At 34.6% G+C, this 19,604-nt stretch overlaps 1 protein-coding gene across 4 annotated transcripts in view; it reads left to right on the top strand.

Annotated features, from left to right (window-relative positions):
- The window catches only part of Fas3 (fasciclin 3), a 171,196-nt gene that overhangs the window by 142,462 nt on the left and 9,130 nt on the right, over positions 1-19,604 (top strand). For 3 of the 4 annotated variants that reach the window (XM_076132472.1, XM_076132470.1, XM_076132469.1), the window contains exons 3-10: positions 6,627-6,723; positions 7,332-7,413; positions 7,795-7,918; positions 8,533-8,655; positions 9,285-9,476; positions 10,147-10,340; positions 10,668-10,809; positions 12,315-12,428. In XM_076132472.1, coding sequence (XP_075988587.1) covers positions 6,627-6,723; positions 7,332-7,413; positions 7,795-7,918; positions 8,533-8,655; positions 9,285-9,476; positions 10,147-10,340; positions 10,668-10,809; positions 12,315-12,428 — 1,068 coding nt within the window. Of the gene's footprint in view, positions 1-6,626; positions 6,724-7,331; positions 7,414-7,794; positions 7,919-8,532; positions 8,656-9,284; positions 9,477-10,146; positions 10,341-10,667; positions 10,810-12,314; positions 12,429-14,971; positions 19,046-19,604 lie in introns of those variants that run through there. The other variant, XM_076132473.1, reaches the window with a different exon arrangement.

The following is a 19,604-nucleotide window of genomic DNA, read 5'->3' as shown; positions in this document are numbered from 1 at the left end:
ATTATATTGACTGACCGTTCTGAATTTATTGAAGAACTGGAAAACTATGGGGACGACTTTAGGCCAATATTTTTTAACATAAAAATTCCCACCCCTCCCTTATTTGGGAGGAGACCCTTGCCCTGCAGTAGGACAGTAATGGGTTTATAAAAATTGTTTACGTGGGTTGGTAAGCGATCAGTGGGTTAAGCAACCTAAGCGCGGTCATTCTATAGACGGGTAACCGTATAGTGGTATTTGACCTGAGCGTCTTCGTGCTTCGGTTAGCACGTAAAAAGTCGGACCCAGTAGTTGTCAATTAGAGACAGACAGATAGACAGATTATACATACGTTCAATGACGTCTACTATCTTAGAAATATATTAAAAGGTGACTGACTGACATAGTGATCTATCAACGCACAGCACAAATCACTGGACGGATCGAGCTGAAATTTGCCATGCAGGTAGATGTTATAACGTAGGCATCCGCTAAGAAACGATTTTGATCAATTCTACCTCCAAGGGGATAAAATAGGGGATGAAAGTTTGTATAAATATACTGTCCTAAGTCACAAACCACGCGGACGAAAGCGAGCAAAAGCTAGTATATTTATAAACATAATTAATGATCATACAAACTTGTATGAAACCTGTGTGAATCAAAAATTTGTAAACAAATTTTTGTTAACGGCTCCCTAATGTATCGTAAAGAAGTTTTCGACAACATAACATCACGCCTCATTTCCCAAAAGGGTAAAAGCAGAGACATGTTGACATCAGATTTAAAAAAAAGCATTTTATCTACTAACTAGTTTTTGCCCGCGACTTCATCAGCGTGGTTAGTCTTAGGACAGAATTTTCATGAAACTTTCATGCCCTATCTCATCCTTATCTACATTAATATTATAAAGCTGAATTGTTTGTTTGTTTGAACGCGCTAATCTCGGGAACTACGGGTCCGATTCGAAATTTTTTTTCACTGTTAGATAGCCCATTTATCGAGGAAGGCGTATATAATATCACGTTACAACTTATAGTAGCAGAATACCAGTAAAAAATGTTACAAAAACGGGAAAAAATTTGACCAATTCTCTTATGTGACGCAAGCGAAATTGCGCGGGTCAGCTAGTTAGAGATAACAGGCGTGATGTTAAGTATGATTTTTTCAGGTATAAAATGAAAGTGCTACTCCATCCCTTTCTCTGTCCATACAGAGTAAACACAATTGATTGCCACGAAGTCGTATCGAGACGTGCAATCCAATTGATGTTATGAGACTTCACAAATATATGCTGTCTCTTTCACACACTCATACTTAGTCATAAGTACAGACCTCTGGGGTACCAGCTCTATAAGACAGCAGATAACGAGGTCTTGGGTTTGATTATAAGTTTGATTATTGTTTTTGCAAAATCTGTTGGAATGCTATTTTAAGTCATATCCAGGAAAAAAAGTGGAATAAGTAGTTTCCAAATTCCTTTGGAGTATTGTTATCAATAGTAGCCCAAAATTTTATTTTTTTATCGCACTCCAGAAATGCATAAATAATGCACAAGCAAGTTTTCACGAGTTTTCAGTACTTACCTAGATATCAATGTCTTTACAAAATGTGCATTACAAATAATGTTTACTTTTTATAACGGCGAAGGAAAACATCGTGATGAAACCTTGCAAGCCTGTAAGTTGTTTGACACAGTTCAGTGGTGGACTCTAAACCTGTCCCTCTTTATAATCCCAAAATGATATTTTTTGCCCAGCAGTGAGGCAGTAACAGCCAAATATTAGAACTAAAAACTTCACAAACTATATGACAATCTCTGCTCACCACCACAAGTCGTGATGTTAAAGCAAACGACAAACAAAGTGTAGTATGAACGAATTTTATAACAACCGCGGGCGATACAGTCTGTTTGTTGCTTGCTGTGATGCTCAAAGTGTATCTTAGTATACTAACTCCCGGTTTCTGAGGTACATTTAGCGGTAGTTTATCTATTCAAACTGTCACGTTTATATGAGTTTAAACGCTATTGAATAGATAAACTACCGCTAAATGTATCTCAGAATCTACTCAATAGCGTTTAAACTCATATAAAGATAACAGTTTGAATAGATAAACTACCGCTAAATGTACCGCAGAAACCGGGTAAAATAAGTTTCGTATCGTAAATAATTTCAAACTTGATTGAAAGTGACAAAATATAGAATAACTTATCCGTGTTTATGCACTTTATTATAGTATTATTAGTAACCCGCGGTTTCTGAGGTACATTCAGCGGTAGTTTATATATTCAATAGCGTTTAAACTCATGTAAACATAACGGTTTGAATACATAAACTACCGCTAAATGTGCCTCAGAAACCGGGCATTACGAATACATTTTTAAATAAAAGAAGCTCTTTACTTATTACTTTAGCTCTTGTCCGCGATTTCGTCCGCGTGGTTTGAGACTAAGGACAGAATGTTCATACAAACTTTCATCCCCTATTTCATCCCCTTGGTGATAGAAATGATCAAAATCCTTTCTTATGCTTACGTCATAACATCTACCCGTATGCCAAATATCAGCCCGATCCGTCCAACACTTTGGGCTGTGCGTTGATAGATCACAAAGGCCCGGTTTCTGCGTACATTTAGCGGTAGTTTATCTATTCAATAGCACTTAAACTCATATAAAAAAACGCTATTGAATAAATAAACTACCGCTAAATGTACGCAATCTAAATGTACCTCAGAAACTGGAGGTATGTCAGTCAGTCACCTCAGAAAAATCTAAAAAAAAATCCTACGTCTTTCCCAAAACGTCAAGGAAAACTAGCATTCCCCACTAATTACATAAGGTAAGGCTTTCATAATTAACACCCCGTGTTGTTCATAAACTACCCTTAATTCCCAATAAGGGTGGAAATTGTTTCCCATTCGCTCTAATGAGGGCATCAAACCGTTGGGAATTGAGAATTTATACTTATGGCAACACTATGGCGTTTTAAATGTCCCGAAATTGACTTGCGATGGAAATTTGATGGGGTTCGCGGTTGAAATAAGGTTTTTTAGGCCCTTACTGATGATTCTCTGTTCCATCGCTGGTGTGTTTTGAAAATTCTTTGAAAATACGGAAATCAAATAGTTAAAGAGTTCTTTAACTTTACTAAAAACTTATTTCAGTTTATACTCTTTAAAATGACGTGCTAATTGCACAACAAAACTTTAGATAGATAGGTGATCATCATCAATGATTTATACTTAACAGAAATATTGTTAAAACCATTTGGCGATTAAAAAGAGTGGCCAAGAGTTTGTTGGCAGCTCCTCTCATTGGCCCTACCTTCCGAACTGGCGGTAAATTCTGATCTGCCTATCGCACCTCCACAACACAGTTACCTGGCTCATAACACGATACTAAGTAAGACTGGTTATCATTCAAGCTTCTGACTACTGGTAACGATCTTAGAAAATTACAGCCGCTATTTAACGTCTGAAAATTTTTAAGGCGTGATATTATGTTCTAGCTGACCCGCGCAACTTCGCTTGCCTCACATAAGAAAGAATGGGTCATAGTTTTCGCCGTTTCTGAAACATTTTTCGTTTTTCGTTGCTACTCCATTTCTAATGGCCCTAGCGTGAGGTTATATAGCCAAAAGCCTTCCTCGATAAATGGTCTATCAAACACAGATTTTTTCAATTCGAACCAGTTCCTGAGATTAACGCGTTCAAACAAACAAACTCTTCAGGTTATAATATTAGTATCGTATTTTAAGTTTGAACAACTTTGACACTAGATTGACCACTAACCACACGAGAAAGAAAGAAAGAAAGATTTTAAGTTTCGCAATTAAACCTTTCTATGATAGAGTACTAGGTTCGCAGTAACGAAAAGAGCTCTTGCCAAAAGTTTGGGAGCCAGTATACAATATCCTGTACCCGCAGGCTCTATAGAGGCAGCGCGGTGCATAGGTATGTACATAGTGTGAAATACATAACGCTTGTCTTTTTGTTTCACACTACGCGAGTTTATTAATGTTGCGAGAAATGTTTTATTAAAATTGTTCGTGAGTTTGATTGCAATAGTTTTTTTGGATAAATGAAAGAAAGAAAGAAAGAAAGAAAGAAAATAGTATTTATTGAACACACAGAAACCATATCAAAACACAATAATATTTATATTAAATAAACAGCGTTCTGTGTGCCAACAGGGAGGTCACTCAGCATTATGCTGGTTGTAACAAACCACAACACAGCGCTGGTTTTCAGTGACCACCCTAAATGACGCCATTTACGGGAGCAGCAGAAACAGAAAAAAAAACCATTGTTTACAAACTTACTTGTATACCCATCACCAACAAAAATACCCACATATTCATTGAAAAAAATACTAATAAATAAATAATAAACAATATCATTCATCAAATAAACTGTATCATTATAAATATAAATGAATGTATATCCTAATAATATTATAAATGCGAACGTTTGTGAGTATGTATGGATGTTTGTTACTCTTTCACGCAAAGACTACTGAAGTGATTACGACGAAATTTGGTATATAGGTAGCTGGAGACCCAGAATAACACATAGGCTACTTTTTATTCCGGAGTTCCCGAGGGATCGGGATTTACACGGGAAGGGTTTCCACGCGGACGAAACCGCGGGCTCTAGTCTTTATATATATAATTCTTCTGTAAGTGTGTATGTCACTGAACTTCTCTTAAACGACTGGACCGATTTTGATGAATTTTTTTGTGTGTGTTCAAGGGGATCTGAGAATGGTTTAGATTCACAATTTTGTCCGCTGGACAAAGTTTTTTTTATTTAATTTTTAGTATTATATAAAATTTTGAGCACCTCAGTATTCAAAATGGCGACGCGACGCGTCGTAGAGAATATCACTACAAGCCCATAGCCAGTTGAGGCGCCCATAGCCAGTTGCGCTCACCGGTCGGTAAACGATCTGTGGGTTAAGCAACCCTTGGCGCGGTCACTCTATAGATGGGTGGCCGCATAGTGGTATTTGAACTGGGCGTCTCCGTGCTTCGGAGGGCACGTAAAAAGTCGGTCCCGGCTGTTGTCTACTAAGATAACAGTCGTTAAGCCATGTCAAAGGCCTTCGGGCGGCTTGAACAACTTTGACACTAGGTTGACCACTAACCATACGATAAGAAGAAGAAGACTACAAATCAGTGGTTGTATCGCTACTGTTCTTATTGTTTCCTTGCTAGCAGACAATTTGTTTGTAAAATACGTGTCGATTTGAAATCTAAAGTTATAGCATTGAATTTAGTGTTATTGAAATCTGAAAAAAAGAAATCTTTCTAATCATTATATAAATAAATAAAATAAATAAATATTATTGGACAACTCACACACGGTCATTTGATTCCAAACTAGGCAGAGCTTATAACCAAATAACTGATAAACATACTTATATACTTATTAATACATACTTACATAGATAAATTAACAACCAGGCTCAGAACAGATACTCGTGCTCATCACACAAATATTTGTCCCGGGTGGAATTAGAACACGCGGCGCTACGGTTATTGCGGCGTGGTGACCACGTTAACCACTGCGCCAAACGTGCAGTTGAAAGAATAAAAAATTTACCCTCTTATTCAAAAATACACTATAAACTATTTTAGTTAAAATACTACTACAATATGTTTTCTCTTTTCATTTCGCCAAGGAGTGAAAGAAACAAAACATTTTATAAGCCTTTCATAACTTCATATATTTTTATGAATAAGAGGGATAGTTTATAGAAATATAAGAATTCTAAACCATATACAAGAGATAATGTAAGAGCACTCTAAAAGCAACACCGTATACCATTTGTATCAGCACCTAACAATCCGGATTGGAGCGGATCTAGCCGGTTTTATCCGCTTACGACCCGATTGAACTGGATACGAAGACTATAGTTCAACAACTTGGTAGAGAGCCTCGGTATGCACGATTTATGTAGATTATAAGCAACAATTCTGTGTATTTCTAGAATAAAGTATGTGTATGAAACAGGTGACCGTCAGCTGTATAAGTGTGCGGGTCACTGATGTTCTACATTCTGTATGTTGTATACCTCCAGCCGCGAACCTTGCGTACAACACTCTCTACTAAGTTACTACTACCACTAGTCACACGTAAAACTTTAGTCTATGTTCAATGTTCTGTCAAAGACAGTTAGATTACTATCTTACTTATTTTATTTCGTCAAAATGTATTTCACTGAATTTGTTAGGTTTTGCTATCTATGAGTAGGCATAGAAAGCAACATAAACAGTGGATAGATAGGGTATTGAAACCGACCGTTGATTAAGGCACTCATAGTCAGTATCGCTCACTGATCGGTAAACGATCAGTGAGTTAAGTAACTTGTACATTACATAGATGTAGGTGCAGTGTTTGAGCTGAGCGTCTCCGTGATACAAGTCACGCTTGTTGTTTAACATAACAACAGTTCACCACAAACGTACCAACTACTTTGACACTTATATTATAAATGCCTGGTCTTAAACGCGATTGAAAATTAAAGGTTAGGATTGTAGGACCCGCATTATGATATTAAGTGTACAATTAGCGAGAGTTTAAAGTCGTCAATATCTTTAACACTAAGTTGATGACTAATTCTATGTTTGTTTGTTTGTTTGCAGGACAAAATGTGGATATAACTCCTCGGGAGGCAGTACGAAGGATCGGAGACGAACTCACGGTGTTGTGCAAAGTTCCATACCCCATTGATTCATGCAGGTGAGTTGTTCAAAATTATCTCAAAAATTTAGGGGATGTTTTTACTTATAGACTTGTTTGATCATAGAATACAGCCGGTAGTATACGACTACTGATCATAAGCTCTCCTGGGAAGTTATCACGTATCTCGGTTGACACCTATTTGAAAGCCACTATTCTATACATTATTTTCTCCCTTAGATTTCAGTGATTGACACGAAATGTCAAAGCAGCAATGTACTGAATAGTGACCATCAATTTGACGTACACTAGTTGTCAACTGAGATACGTAATAAGCCCGCTGTTCGATTCTCGAGTCAAGCAAAGATGAGAAGATTAAGTGCCTCTGTGGTCTGGTTGGTAATGTATACGACTACTGATCACAAGGTCTCGGATTCGAATCCCGGGTCAAGCAATTTTCTATGGGGCTTTTCTTAATAATCTTAGATTACTTTCAAGGACTGTAACGTGCCCGGTATATAGCAGAACCACCCTCTATTAAGTATATGGGACTAACTTGTTAATGGCGAAACGTGGGTAGGTATATATCTACACTTTCGGGTATAATGAAATAGTTGTATAATACATAGCTAATATAAATACTAATGTATATTTTGTTAATGTTTCAGGATGACAGTAGGATCAACATCGTACAGACTGATACCTGAAAATCGAGAGGGAGACGTCATATACACGGGACAAGGGCTTAAGGTAAATAACTTAAAATAAAAGTATGAAAAAACGCGCTAATATCAAGAACAACCGGTTCGGATTGAAAAAAAAGTCACATCACGCGATGACTAATAAAAATGGAGCAGCAATGGACCAATAAAAAAAATTAAAATTACTAAAGTCTTCGAGGACGAAGTCACGACAAGCTAGCGGCGTCCCGCGACTTCGTCCGCGTAGTATGACTGTTGACACCAAGGTCTTGGGTTGAATTCTCGGGTTATAGTATATGGGAATAGGCTCCCTATATATAAATATCAAATGAAAATTACCCTGCAGTTTTTCAGATCATAATAATATCTCTCATTAAGGCGACTTTCTTTTGACTAAAGTTTAATTTGGCGTATTATTTTGTTATTGCAGCAAGGCGAATGCGGTGCTCTGATAAAGAACATCAAAGAAGAATGGAACGGTAACATCTCTTGCGTGCTGCCCCCTCAGAGCGGCAGCATCGAGATCTCCGGCACTATGAGACTGCTTGTCGCAAGTGAGTACACCATTATTTACTAGGATTCTTTGCCGAAAGACCCTTTAAAGCTGGCTTTAGTTTTAACCGACTTAAAAAATGAAGGAGGTTCTATATTTGGAACGAAAAACGCGAAACTAATATATTTTCTTTATGCAGAATTAATTCAAATGACAAAATAAAAAAAGTTTGAAAGAGTATTCATCGTAGTCTGTCCCACAGTCATGGGGCCGAGTTTTGGTAAGTAGTGGGATCCTGAAAAAATCGGAGGAACTCTGGAAAATTGCATTTTTTCAAAAAAAAATTGAGTAATTTGACAAACGACTGTTGCAAGATTGTTAAATTGAATCTGCCGTCTTAGTGGTTTTAAGGCTGGTGAAAACTCAACATTTAGTTTTCTGGAGCTAGTAAACATGTTCTGGGATTAGTAACCTGTTATATTGTTGTTAGAAGGTCGTCAACATTAATATAACCCATTATTATCGCAAATCTGTTACACAAGAGTCTTGATTCCCTAATACTGACAAAGTATGTGTTGGGAGATCTTAAAGAACTACCCAAAAAGCGTTACACAGCTCGACTTTTGTCAAATCTTCATTTAGGTATCTAACGTATAAATTGTTTTCTTTCCTCAGGAGCGCCATCACCCCCTCACCTGAACTCGCCCCCTCAGCCAGCTTTCTCCGAGGGTGACGGCTTCACGGCACAGTGCGTGGTGCCCAACGGAAGACCTGCAGCCAAGATCACCTGGTTCTTGGGTAAGTAGACCATTACTGTCCCACAATATTGACTGCCACTGTGGCACAGTCGGGAGTATATGCTACTGCCGCGGAAGAAGTCTTGGACCTTAATCTCGGGCCAGGCTGTTTTATAAGCTTTCTGTTAAAAAAATTGCCCTGAGTTAGGAAGATGAGGTCGTCGACCTCCGTGCCCCGCCTGACCTCCCACTGGTCTTGTCGGTTAAGCCGTCACACCGGACTATGAGATTAATGTAATAGAGAGTGTACTTGTTAATTGTGCACACACTTGGCCACTATAAACAAAGTCATCCAAAGTTGGCTGGATTCAATGAAACTGGCCTCCGTAGCGGAATATCCGTGGCCAGATGTTTTTCAAACTCTTCTCATTGGCCCTACCTTCCGAACTGACGGTAAATTCACTCTCTATATCATTGACTATCATAAGTGTCAGCATTTGACCTGAATGAATAACCCCCGGTTTCTGAGGTACATTTAGCGGTAGTTTATCTATTCAACAGTGTCTAAACTCATATAAAAAAAACGCTATTGAATAGATAAACTACCGTTAAAAGTACTCCGAAAAATCTAAATGATTTGATTTAGATTTTTAGAAGAATCTCATAATGAATTCCTATTTTTTCTACCAGGTACGGAGGAACTCCTCGCGGGTCTGCACCAGTCGGTCCTGACTTCTGACCCTGGCAGTGACTTGGTGACGATATCACAGAACGTCTCCCGTACCCTCAGCATGGACGATGACAATAAGATGCTGGTCTGCCGCGCTGAACACGAGGCGCTCGAGAATTATATGGAAGCTAAGAGACAACTGGTTGTAAGATGTAAGTAGTTTGTCAGCCATTTTTATACAGTTCAGATCTTAAAGTGTTGAATTTGATTGCCGGGATGGAAATAATTAAAATACCTGCCCCCGTGACGCAGTGGTTTATCTCACCACGTCGCTTCCATTGCACCGGGATCGTAGGTTCGGTTACCACACGGATTATTTGTGTGATCCACAAATAATTGTTTCGGTCTGGTTGTACTTTGTGTCCGTTGTTTATATGTTTGCAAAAGTCCCCGCGACACAAGAGCAATTCTTAGTGCGGGAGATGTCTTTTTAGATTTAAAAAAAAGTTGTGAATTTCATACATCTACTATTATCTACAATTAATTTAAATTATAAGTTCTTTAATGTCAAAGTTTATGTTATCCAGTAAGACCTCAGTAAACATATAAGACGACTCTATGTCTACGTCAGTGCTCTATGTATATAGAGAAATGTAAATTGCGTAGTAGTGCGGGTAATGATTTATTTATTGATTTCATGAACTTTATAATTAAGTATTATTATTAAAAAATATCCTACCTATGCTATCCTCCTACACATAAACAGTAAGTGTGCCTAATTTCATACTTCTGCGTCTGCACGTTTTTTGTCAAATGCGGGCCAAAGTTTTTGCTTCACGTTTTAATATATAGATTTTAATTAACTTGCTCTCCCTCCCACAGATCCTCCCAAACGCCTAGACTCGGCCGGCACCATCACAATCTTCGGCCTGAAACTCGGAGCTGAAGGTAGACTGAACGTGACAGTACGAGCCAACCCCCCACCGGTGGCTGAGTGGACCGTCGGAGACACCCGCGTGGTGGCACCACATATTGCTGATAATGGAGCTTTTACGGCCCTGGAGCCACTGCTGCTTGTAAGTTAATGAAATTCATTATTTTTTGGGTTTAATCGCTATTTATTGTAAGTTAAAAATGAGTGAGGATTACTCGATTTATGAATGTTAAAGGCGATTTTAGTGCCGTAGTTGAGCCGCAAATATTGGTGACGACAAACAACTTGAACACTTATTTCGTGTCTGGTTGTACTTTGTGTCCGTTGTTTGTATGTTTGTAAAAGACCCCGAAATACAAGAGCAATTCTTAGAACGGGAGCTGTCTTTTTAAATAAAAGAAATAAGAACATGACAAAATAGTTATATTAGAAACTAAATTTAATTTTATAATCTATTTTTTCTCCTCAGGGCAACGGTTTCTACAACATAACTCTCATCCTATCCACTATCGCTAAAGAGGATGTAGAGAGGACCTACTACCTCCGAGTGAGCAACGACCTCGGTAGAGACGAGTTCGCTGTACGAATCAGTACTATGGATGAACCGGCCGGTAAGTGCATGATAAGTGCCTGATAATAATAATAATGTCCCTGGCGAACCGGCTACGGCGGCCAGTTTCATTGGAACTGGCCAACGATGCAGGACTTTGTTTATAGTGTCCAAGTGTGTGCACAATACACAGGTTCACTCTTTATTCCGTTACTCTTATAGTTTGGTGTGACGGATAACCGACACGACCGGTTAGAGGTCAGACGCAGGACCGACGGTTTACGTGCTCTCCGAAGCACGGAGGTCTTCGACCTCAACTTCCTAACTCTGGGCAATTTCTAAGAAATTCTTAACAGAAAATCTACGAGGCGCCCATAGCCAGTTGTGCTCACCGGTCGGTAAACGATCTGTGGGTTAAGCAACAGTTGGCGCGGTCATTCCATAGATGGGTGCCGCATAGTGGTATTTGAGCTGGGCGTCTCCGTGCTTCGGAGGGCACGTAAAAAGTCGGTCCCGGCTGTTATCTACTAAGGTAACAGTCGTTAAGCCATGTCAAAGGCCTTCGGGCGGCTTGAACAAATTAAGACACTAGGTTGACCACTAACCATACGATAAGAAGAAGAAGAACAGAAAATCTCAGAAAAAACTTTGACGGACATGGACGGCTTGAACAAATGTGACATTAGGTTGACCACTAACCATACGATAAGAAGTGGTAGAGAATCGAGCTACAGTTGTTATTTTGACATTTTCTTTAAAAAATTGACACAATTTTAATATTCTGCAGCTCGGAAAGCCAGTCTTCCGTTCTTACTGATCGATGTATACGGTAAGAACATTCGTTCAGGAATGAATTGAATGAACGCTCGGGAATGACCTGTTTAAATTTTGAGTACTTTGATGTAAAATATGATTTTGAACGGCTGTTTTTTTTTGTTTTAGGATATTTGAAAGCATGCGTTTTATGGATTGTATTGCAGTGATATAAAAAATAGATTTTGGATTTTTCTTGTGAATTTGTACTTTAATTACTTGATTAGTTTTTAGCAAATAACTTTTCTTCCCAAAGATTGGCAATAACGTCCATACAAGTAAAAATAATTTGACATTTCAGGCTCGTGTTTTTTTAGAATTTATTCATTATTCTTTTATAGAGCATGGATAAAAAACTCAGCTTTTATTATTCTTTATAAAGATAATATCTATATTTTGATTTAAAGCATGCTGTAAATTAAAAGATACATTTTTGCTAAACGAATGCAGTTTTTGAAATAAACATTATAAATTTGATAGTTTTTGATTTTTTGAATGAAAGTTTTGTGTAATTTATAAAGTTATAGATTAATGACTGTCTTTTCTTAGATATTTATTTAGTATAGACAACATTTTGTGCATACTTTTATATAATACTAATTTTATCATATTATTATCAACTCTTTCAAATAACATTTTAAGTATATATTTAAAAAGAAAGTCATATTTTGTGTATTTTCTAAAAATTCTTCTTCATTTGTTTTTAAAAAAGAAATATTTTACAAATTTTTTGACATTTATTTTTTTTTCTAGGAGTGGAATTGGACACGGGCGCCATAGTGGGCATCGTAATAGGAGTGCTAGTGGTCCTAATAGCTATTTTCCTAGTAGTCCTAGCGTATGCCACTGATAGATGGTGCTTCGCCGGTAAGTCTGACATTTTGAAATATATTTTTTACAAATAAATTGTAAATTTTTTGGAGCATATTTTTTCTTTGTTTTTGATTTATAATGTCGCGTTGCATGATTATTAACTAATATTATATGGAGATAAATACGATCATGCTTATTTTACAAGCCTGAACCAAACTGGACACTGGGCGAGTACTTGACCTCCAGTGGCCAAAATTCGACCATATTTAAAAAAAATGTCAAGTATAGAACAGTCCATAGCCCGCACTCTCTAGCGTGGTGGACTCGAGGCTTAACCCTACTTTAGTTTCTAAAGGATATCTTCTCCCAGCATTTCTTTTGATAGACATTAATAAAAGTATATTCGAAAAAACTAATATCTCTCAGTCTTTCTTTTCTCTATGAGTTATGAAAAAACTCATAATCTCATTGCTTATGCTTACAAATATTTATGTTTCGTCACAAGTGACTTGCCATTGGTCGCTTGTTTTAAAATGCATGATCGTATTAATGACAGTGTAATATTAGTTAATACATTTTAAACGTCTTTTTTGCATGTAAATGTAAAAATTCAGCATGATTTTTTTAAGCTCCAAAATTTTGACAGTTATTTATTTTTATTTAAATTAATTGTGTATGGTATTGATGTAATTCCTTGATATTGAAATGTTTCGAATATTTTTGAAATGAAATTTTCTTCTCTGATATTTTTTATTTGGAAATTTGTGAAATATCAATAAAATATTGTAAGGACAGCACGCTTTGGTACTGGTTGGCACATGCTATGGGTTCGAATCCCGAGTTCGAAATTTTCGTTTTTATTGAAAATTTCTTGAAGAATAAAATTTTTGGATTCATGGAAATATGTAGTTATAGACCAATGGGACTAGCGTTGAAGCAGATATGAACAAAGTTTAAAAAAGTAGAAAAATATTTAGTTAATTTATTGATATTTCACGTAAAAAAAAATTGCATCATGATTTTTCGAACATGCTTCTAAATCGCTTTTAAATTAGGCATGCGTATTTCCTTTACCTAAAAATAATAGTGTTATATTATTATAATAATTTATAATAATGTCGGCAGGCTCACGGGCGGTTGGTCGATAGGTAAAGTGGAAAAAATAGTAAAAAAAATGTAGTAAATATCACGATCACACTAACAGAGGCGGGCACAATCGCGTTTTTGAAAAAAAATTGCCTCACTTTTCAAAAAATTTTTGGCTGTCGTAGTATTATTTTTACGAAAATTTTAGTAAAAAGTGCAATTTTTAAAAGTGTTTTTTCGCTTTGTTATTTATTTAAGTATTAAATTAAGTTAAAGTACAGCTGTATTGAGCGATCAAGAACTAAAAAAATATTTTTTCGAAATTAATGCATGGATTTTTTTCGCATGTGAATGTTTTTCTCTAAAAAAGCATGTTTTACCATGATTTTTGCATGTTCTTTTTGAAATATTTTTTCAAAATTTTTATATAAAATTTAAGTATTATATTTTATCGTCACTTTAATAAATAATATATTATTGGTGGTGGTTTTTTTTTATTAAGAACACAGACACTAGCTAAAATTCACGTTTTGTAGTTAAATCTTTGGGCCTTGGGTTAATGAAATTTTTGGAAATTTCTAGAATGTGTTTTTTTCTGAGTGGGGTTTTTAAGGGTTCATTGGAATTGGTTTTAATGATTTTTTGTTACTAACCTTTCATATTGGACAATGTAATTTTAGAAAAATTATCTTCATTATTCATTGATAACGATTTTTTTGTCGAGGTAATTATACTGTTTAAATACTGAACAAAGGTCTCCAAATTTTCGGTCAAACAATACCTATTAATATCAGAAAAATAAGTAATAATTATGTTTTGTTTGACTTAAATTTTATTTAATATCAAAATCAGTAATTCCTCAGATTCGGCTTTTAACTTTCGGCTTAGAACAGCCAAAATCAGGAACTAACATACATTTTGTTTTAAAATATATCATAAATATTAATATTCACTATCATTAAACTATTATCAAGATTAATTGCATAAAAAATGAGCGAAAAAATGAAGCAAGCCGTGAGTTTCTTGCAGTTTCTTCTCACGAGCAACAGCTTTTCCGAAACGATCGAAGATTAAAAATGCTATGACGATTTCAAATACTTATTAAAGTTTATGAATTTATGCATATTTGTGTAGACTTGTGCTCACCGTTTGGACACAATCTGTGGGTTAAGCAACCATTAGCGAGGTTATTCCATAGACAGGTGATCGCATTATTTAAACTAAGCATCACCGTGTTTCAGAGTACACGTTGAAAGTCGGTCCAAGTTGTTGTCATTTAAGATAACAGTCGTTAAGCCATGTCAAAGGCCGCGGCTTAAACAACTTTGTCACTAGGTTCACCACTAACCATACAATAAAATAGTAATATAATGAGGGATATTTTTACATTTAAAATCGTAGTTTATATATAACCTTCATTGTCCAATAAATTCATCCTAACACAAACCCAAGGCCTAGCACAAACTAATCATAAAACTATAGTTCTTGATCGTTCATCGTTTGTACGACAGGACGTTCTCACCGGACCGATATCCCCGATGGAGCAGACTCCGAGGCTCCCTTGCCCCCCCACGATGACATCAAGGGCTCAGAGAATCCCACACATGACCATGGAGATTATATCAGCAATGGCGACACGAAACACCCGGAAAAAAAGCCCGATACTGAAGTCTAAAGTGTTGTATTTCGAAGTCGGTAAAACTGTTTTAATATTTCGCTTAGATATCTTTTAGAGTCGGTTTGTTTTTCGTTAGGTAAAGTTTTTTTGTGAAATTTGAGCAATTTTTTTGTGTTTTTAATATGAAAATGCTGATTTTTTCACTTTATGGAAAGAGTTTGCACTATTAATTCAATCAATTTCGGGATTGTTAAATGTTCAAACATTTTTGGTAAAAAAATTGACAATTGTTTAAAAAATATTGTTTTTCATACGAAAATATAAATGTTGGATTAATATCCAGCTTTTTTGTAAAACACTTTTATTTTATTAAACACGGTTTCGAATTCTAAAGAATTATAATTCACCAGAAACTTTACTACTTAATAATTATACTCGATACTAAAGCTCGATTTCACAACTTCTAAATATCTTACAGATAGCTTATCAGACCTAATTTTGACAATAGGAATAACGACTATTTATAATTTTATGTCCGTCATGTAAATAGTAAAAAAATATACTTGTTTTTTTTTGCATAAAATCAAATAATTACAGCGATAGATTGAGTTGAAAAGTCGCATGACGTCACGTTATAGTACAAAATGTACTACAACGTGACGTCATCATTAGCCCCCACTTCGTAACTTTAAGGCTTTTGAACTAAGTCACATAATATTGTTCTTTGATAAAAAAATACGTGTATGATATTCTTTTACAGTCTACTAGATGGACCAAAAAAAATTAAATAGTCACCTTGTTTTCATAATTACTGTCACGTTATTTAACAGATAAGTTATCTGACACTTATTTATAAATTGTGAAAAGAACTTAATATTTTAATACCGACTTCGTATATAACAGTTCCGCCATTTTGGACTTAGTATCGATTTAGTGCCAGATATTTGACATTGTTACTTATTAATAATAAAATTGTATTTAATAAATATTTACGCGATTTCAATGAATTCTAAAATTGTAAGGGAATTTTTGAAGATATTATTATTGCAATGTTTGAACGCATTCAGAAAAATTAATTTTACTAAGTTTTTTTAGTAAAAATATGCAATTATTTTGACTTACTGCAAATTTTAGCTGCAGTATATAATTTTATAATAGTTTTTTTAACAGAAAAATACAGGTGTGTATTTTATTTACTGTTACGTCAGTAATAGTGTGAGAAATAAGTTAATTATTTTTAATAAAAAATAAACATCTTAAAATACATTTTATATGAATAACTTACGCAAGCCGCTAAAACTTGTTTTTTTTAACTTAACACAGATAATTTTTACTAAGTACCTACTGTTTTGTTGATAAAACATTTATTTTTAAATATATGTATTTCTGAATGCGATCAAAAATAATGAATCTAGTAGAATAATAATAATAATGTGTAAAGTTTGAAGACATTTTCATAGTTACATGTGTTTATATCTTAATGTCCAATAGATTTCTATGTTGTTATTGAGGGAAAAATTACTTTACAGTCGTTAAATTTACCTTTATTTAGCAATTGACCTAAAAAACTATGTCAAATTTAGTAAAAAATAAAATTATTACAATTTAAAAGTCGAAAACTTTGATAGTATTTTTTCATAGCTATTTATTTTTATGTATTATTTGAGGTCGACTTATATGTCATCTGATTTGACAGAGGTATGAAACTCTGTCAAAAATTTACAACATTTCAAAGAAATTGCCCGATTATAGATTTATTTATTAACTAAAAGCGTATTTCAACATTTGAAAACTGACTTTTCAGTGATTTTTTCATAAAATTCGTGAAGTATTTTTCCCTCAAATACAACGTTATATCCAAATTTTATATACACATAAGAAAGAATCTCACTTTAGCCTAACAACGAACCCTAACGCTAAACACAATTATTTTATAAAATACAAAAATTAGCACAAAAAAACATTTGAGACTTTTTGTAATCTAAAATATTGTAGCTTTTTATGTAATTGTTTTCACAATATATTGTTTAAAAATGTATACACTTAAAAAAAATGTGTAGTTTTAAAAAAAAGTAGGGAGATTATTGTCAGCCTAGTTTGACATTTGACATAAACAATATTAAAAACAAAACTACTTATTAATTTAAAGTCAAAATTATAGGCTGGTAATAAAGTCTTTTGAAACTGAGATTTATAATATTTCAAGTTAGATACAATAATATTACCAATATAAGGTTTCGAAACTTTGAAATTTTTATCGCGTTTATCCGTTTAGCAATTAAATATTTTAATAAAAGGGTTATAAGCATGCGATTCCTACGCAAATTTTGTTTTGAAAACACACAAAATGTAGCAAAATATAATGTTTGAGAGCAGTGATAGCCAAGTGGTATAAGTTAGTACCTCCCACGCAAGTGGTCGCAGGTTCGGACCCGAGGCAACATACCAATGACTTTTCCAAGTTATGTGTGTATTAGAAATAATTATCACTTGCTCCAACGGTGAAGGAAAACATCGTGATGCAACCTTGCATGACTGAGAGTTCTTTATAACAGTGCTTGAAGGTGTGCAAAGTCTAACTTGATTTATTCTAGATCTTAGTGTTTTTGAAAGATCCCTACTATAATTTTAAGTTTACAAATGTGTTCGAACCACCATTTAAAATATTTTTGTATATAATATGTAGTAAAATAAATAATTTTTACTAAGTTCTTATACGTTTGTTTAGTAAGCTTAGTTTTAGTTTTACTGACGCAATGAAACTAGCGAAAAAAAAATTTTTTTGCAAAATATACTTTTTATCAATTTTCGAAAAAAAAATTTTTTTTACATTTTTTTTTGTTTTTAAAATATTTTACTAAAATTACTTTTCAGTAATCTTGTGTACAATAAACATGTTTTTCTATAATTTAGTTATATAAGTCACCGCGATTGTGATTTCTAAGTATTTTGTAATTAAAATATTATAATTAAGAATTTATTTTTGTACCGATTTAGTTTTTAGTATATTTTAAACCCCCCGTACCGTAATAAGGTCAATTAGAATTAAAAAAACACTGCCATTTTGCACTTTTTGCCAAAACTTTAAAATAACATTACAACTTTTGAAAAAATACATATTTCTATGTCTTACAACTTAGTAGAGAACCTAACAATTTATAAAAAATATAATTAATACCTGTGTATTTCCAAAATAAAGTATGTGTATGAAACAGGTGACGTCAGCTGTATAAGTCTGCGGGTCACTGATGTTCTACATTCTGTATGTTGTATACCTCCAGCCGCGAACCTTGCATACAACACTCTCTACTAAGTGGTTTGACTATGTCAAAGGATATAAATCTTTTGAGCGATAGCGTTATATTAATATAGGTACCAAAATCATGTATTTCTTACGTGTTTTGTGCTCAAATACCACTCGCGTTGTCAAACGTCAATATAATATCAAAAATGTGTCTTTTTTCAAAAGTTGTAGTGAAATTCGAATCAAAATAAGCTCAAATTTGTTTTAAGCTTAATCAATGTGTCCGACAAATTTTTGTAATATATTTATAACATGACATAACAGTACTAAATGTGAAATTTTCGTATTTTTCAATGGTACCAAGAAGCATAGTAATATTTCGCCTTTATGATACTAGATTTGTATGTTAGCAACTTTTTTTCAAAAAAATATTTAAAAAAAGCTTTTTTGCTGAAAAATCGCTCCATTTTTTATAGACATAAGTCTCCTCTCCATATAAAAGAAACGGGGACATTAAGATATAGTTAAAATTCAAAAAAATAATACAACCAAACACAAACAATATCGCGCTACGCCCCCTCACTGAAAAATTTATAAAATTTTAAAATATTTTTATGTCATGTTATAAATCGTAATCATTTTTATATAAAATTAAATAGCTTAGTACACTATCAATGTCTATAAAAGTTATGACGAAATATTGAATATAAAGTATTTATTAAATAAGAACGTATGATGTTTCATTTACATATGTATATAATACGACAGCCAAATACACGAAAGAAAAAAAACACAAAAACTAGTTCTGACAGAATACCGCCCGAACCCCCCTCTACCCCCCTCCGGGAGAAAACCTTGCATCCCCCTTTACATAATATTAGGTCGGAGAAAAAGTCTTTTCGCATCGTATGTATGAACTTGTAATATAATCTTTTCTCTACACCAAAAAGCTCGATATTTGGGTACCTCACGAGCTCACTGAAAGAAACCTAATGAACCGTGTACTCATTTGTGATTCTTGAAGCCAAAGAGATTTTATTACAAGTTCATACATACTATAATGCGAAAAGACTTTTTCCCCGACCTAATAGATACACAAATCTTATATTTTTTAGTTGTCTTTGGACCTGCTATAGGTATCGTCAAACAACTTGAACACCAGTAGGTGTTAGCAAACTGAATGTAGACACAGTGCAGAGGACTCTCGGTTGACTGTTCTAACAATCGAGCGATCGAAGCGCAATAGTCCTCGACGCGTCCTGCAATTCTTTACAAGCGGACC

The sequence above is a fragment of the Anticarsia gemmatalis genome, chromosome 28 (genome assembly GCF_050436995.1).
Source record: "Anticarsia gemmatalis isolate Benzon Research Colony breed Stoneville strain chromosome 28, ilAntGemm2 primary, whole genome shotgun sequence".
Lineage (NCBI taxonomy): Eukaryota > Metazoa > Arthropoda > Insecta > Lepidoptera > Erebidae > Anticarsia > Anticarsia gemmatalis.
This window is presented reverse-complemented; position numbering and strand designations above follow the sequence as displayed.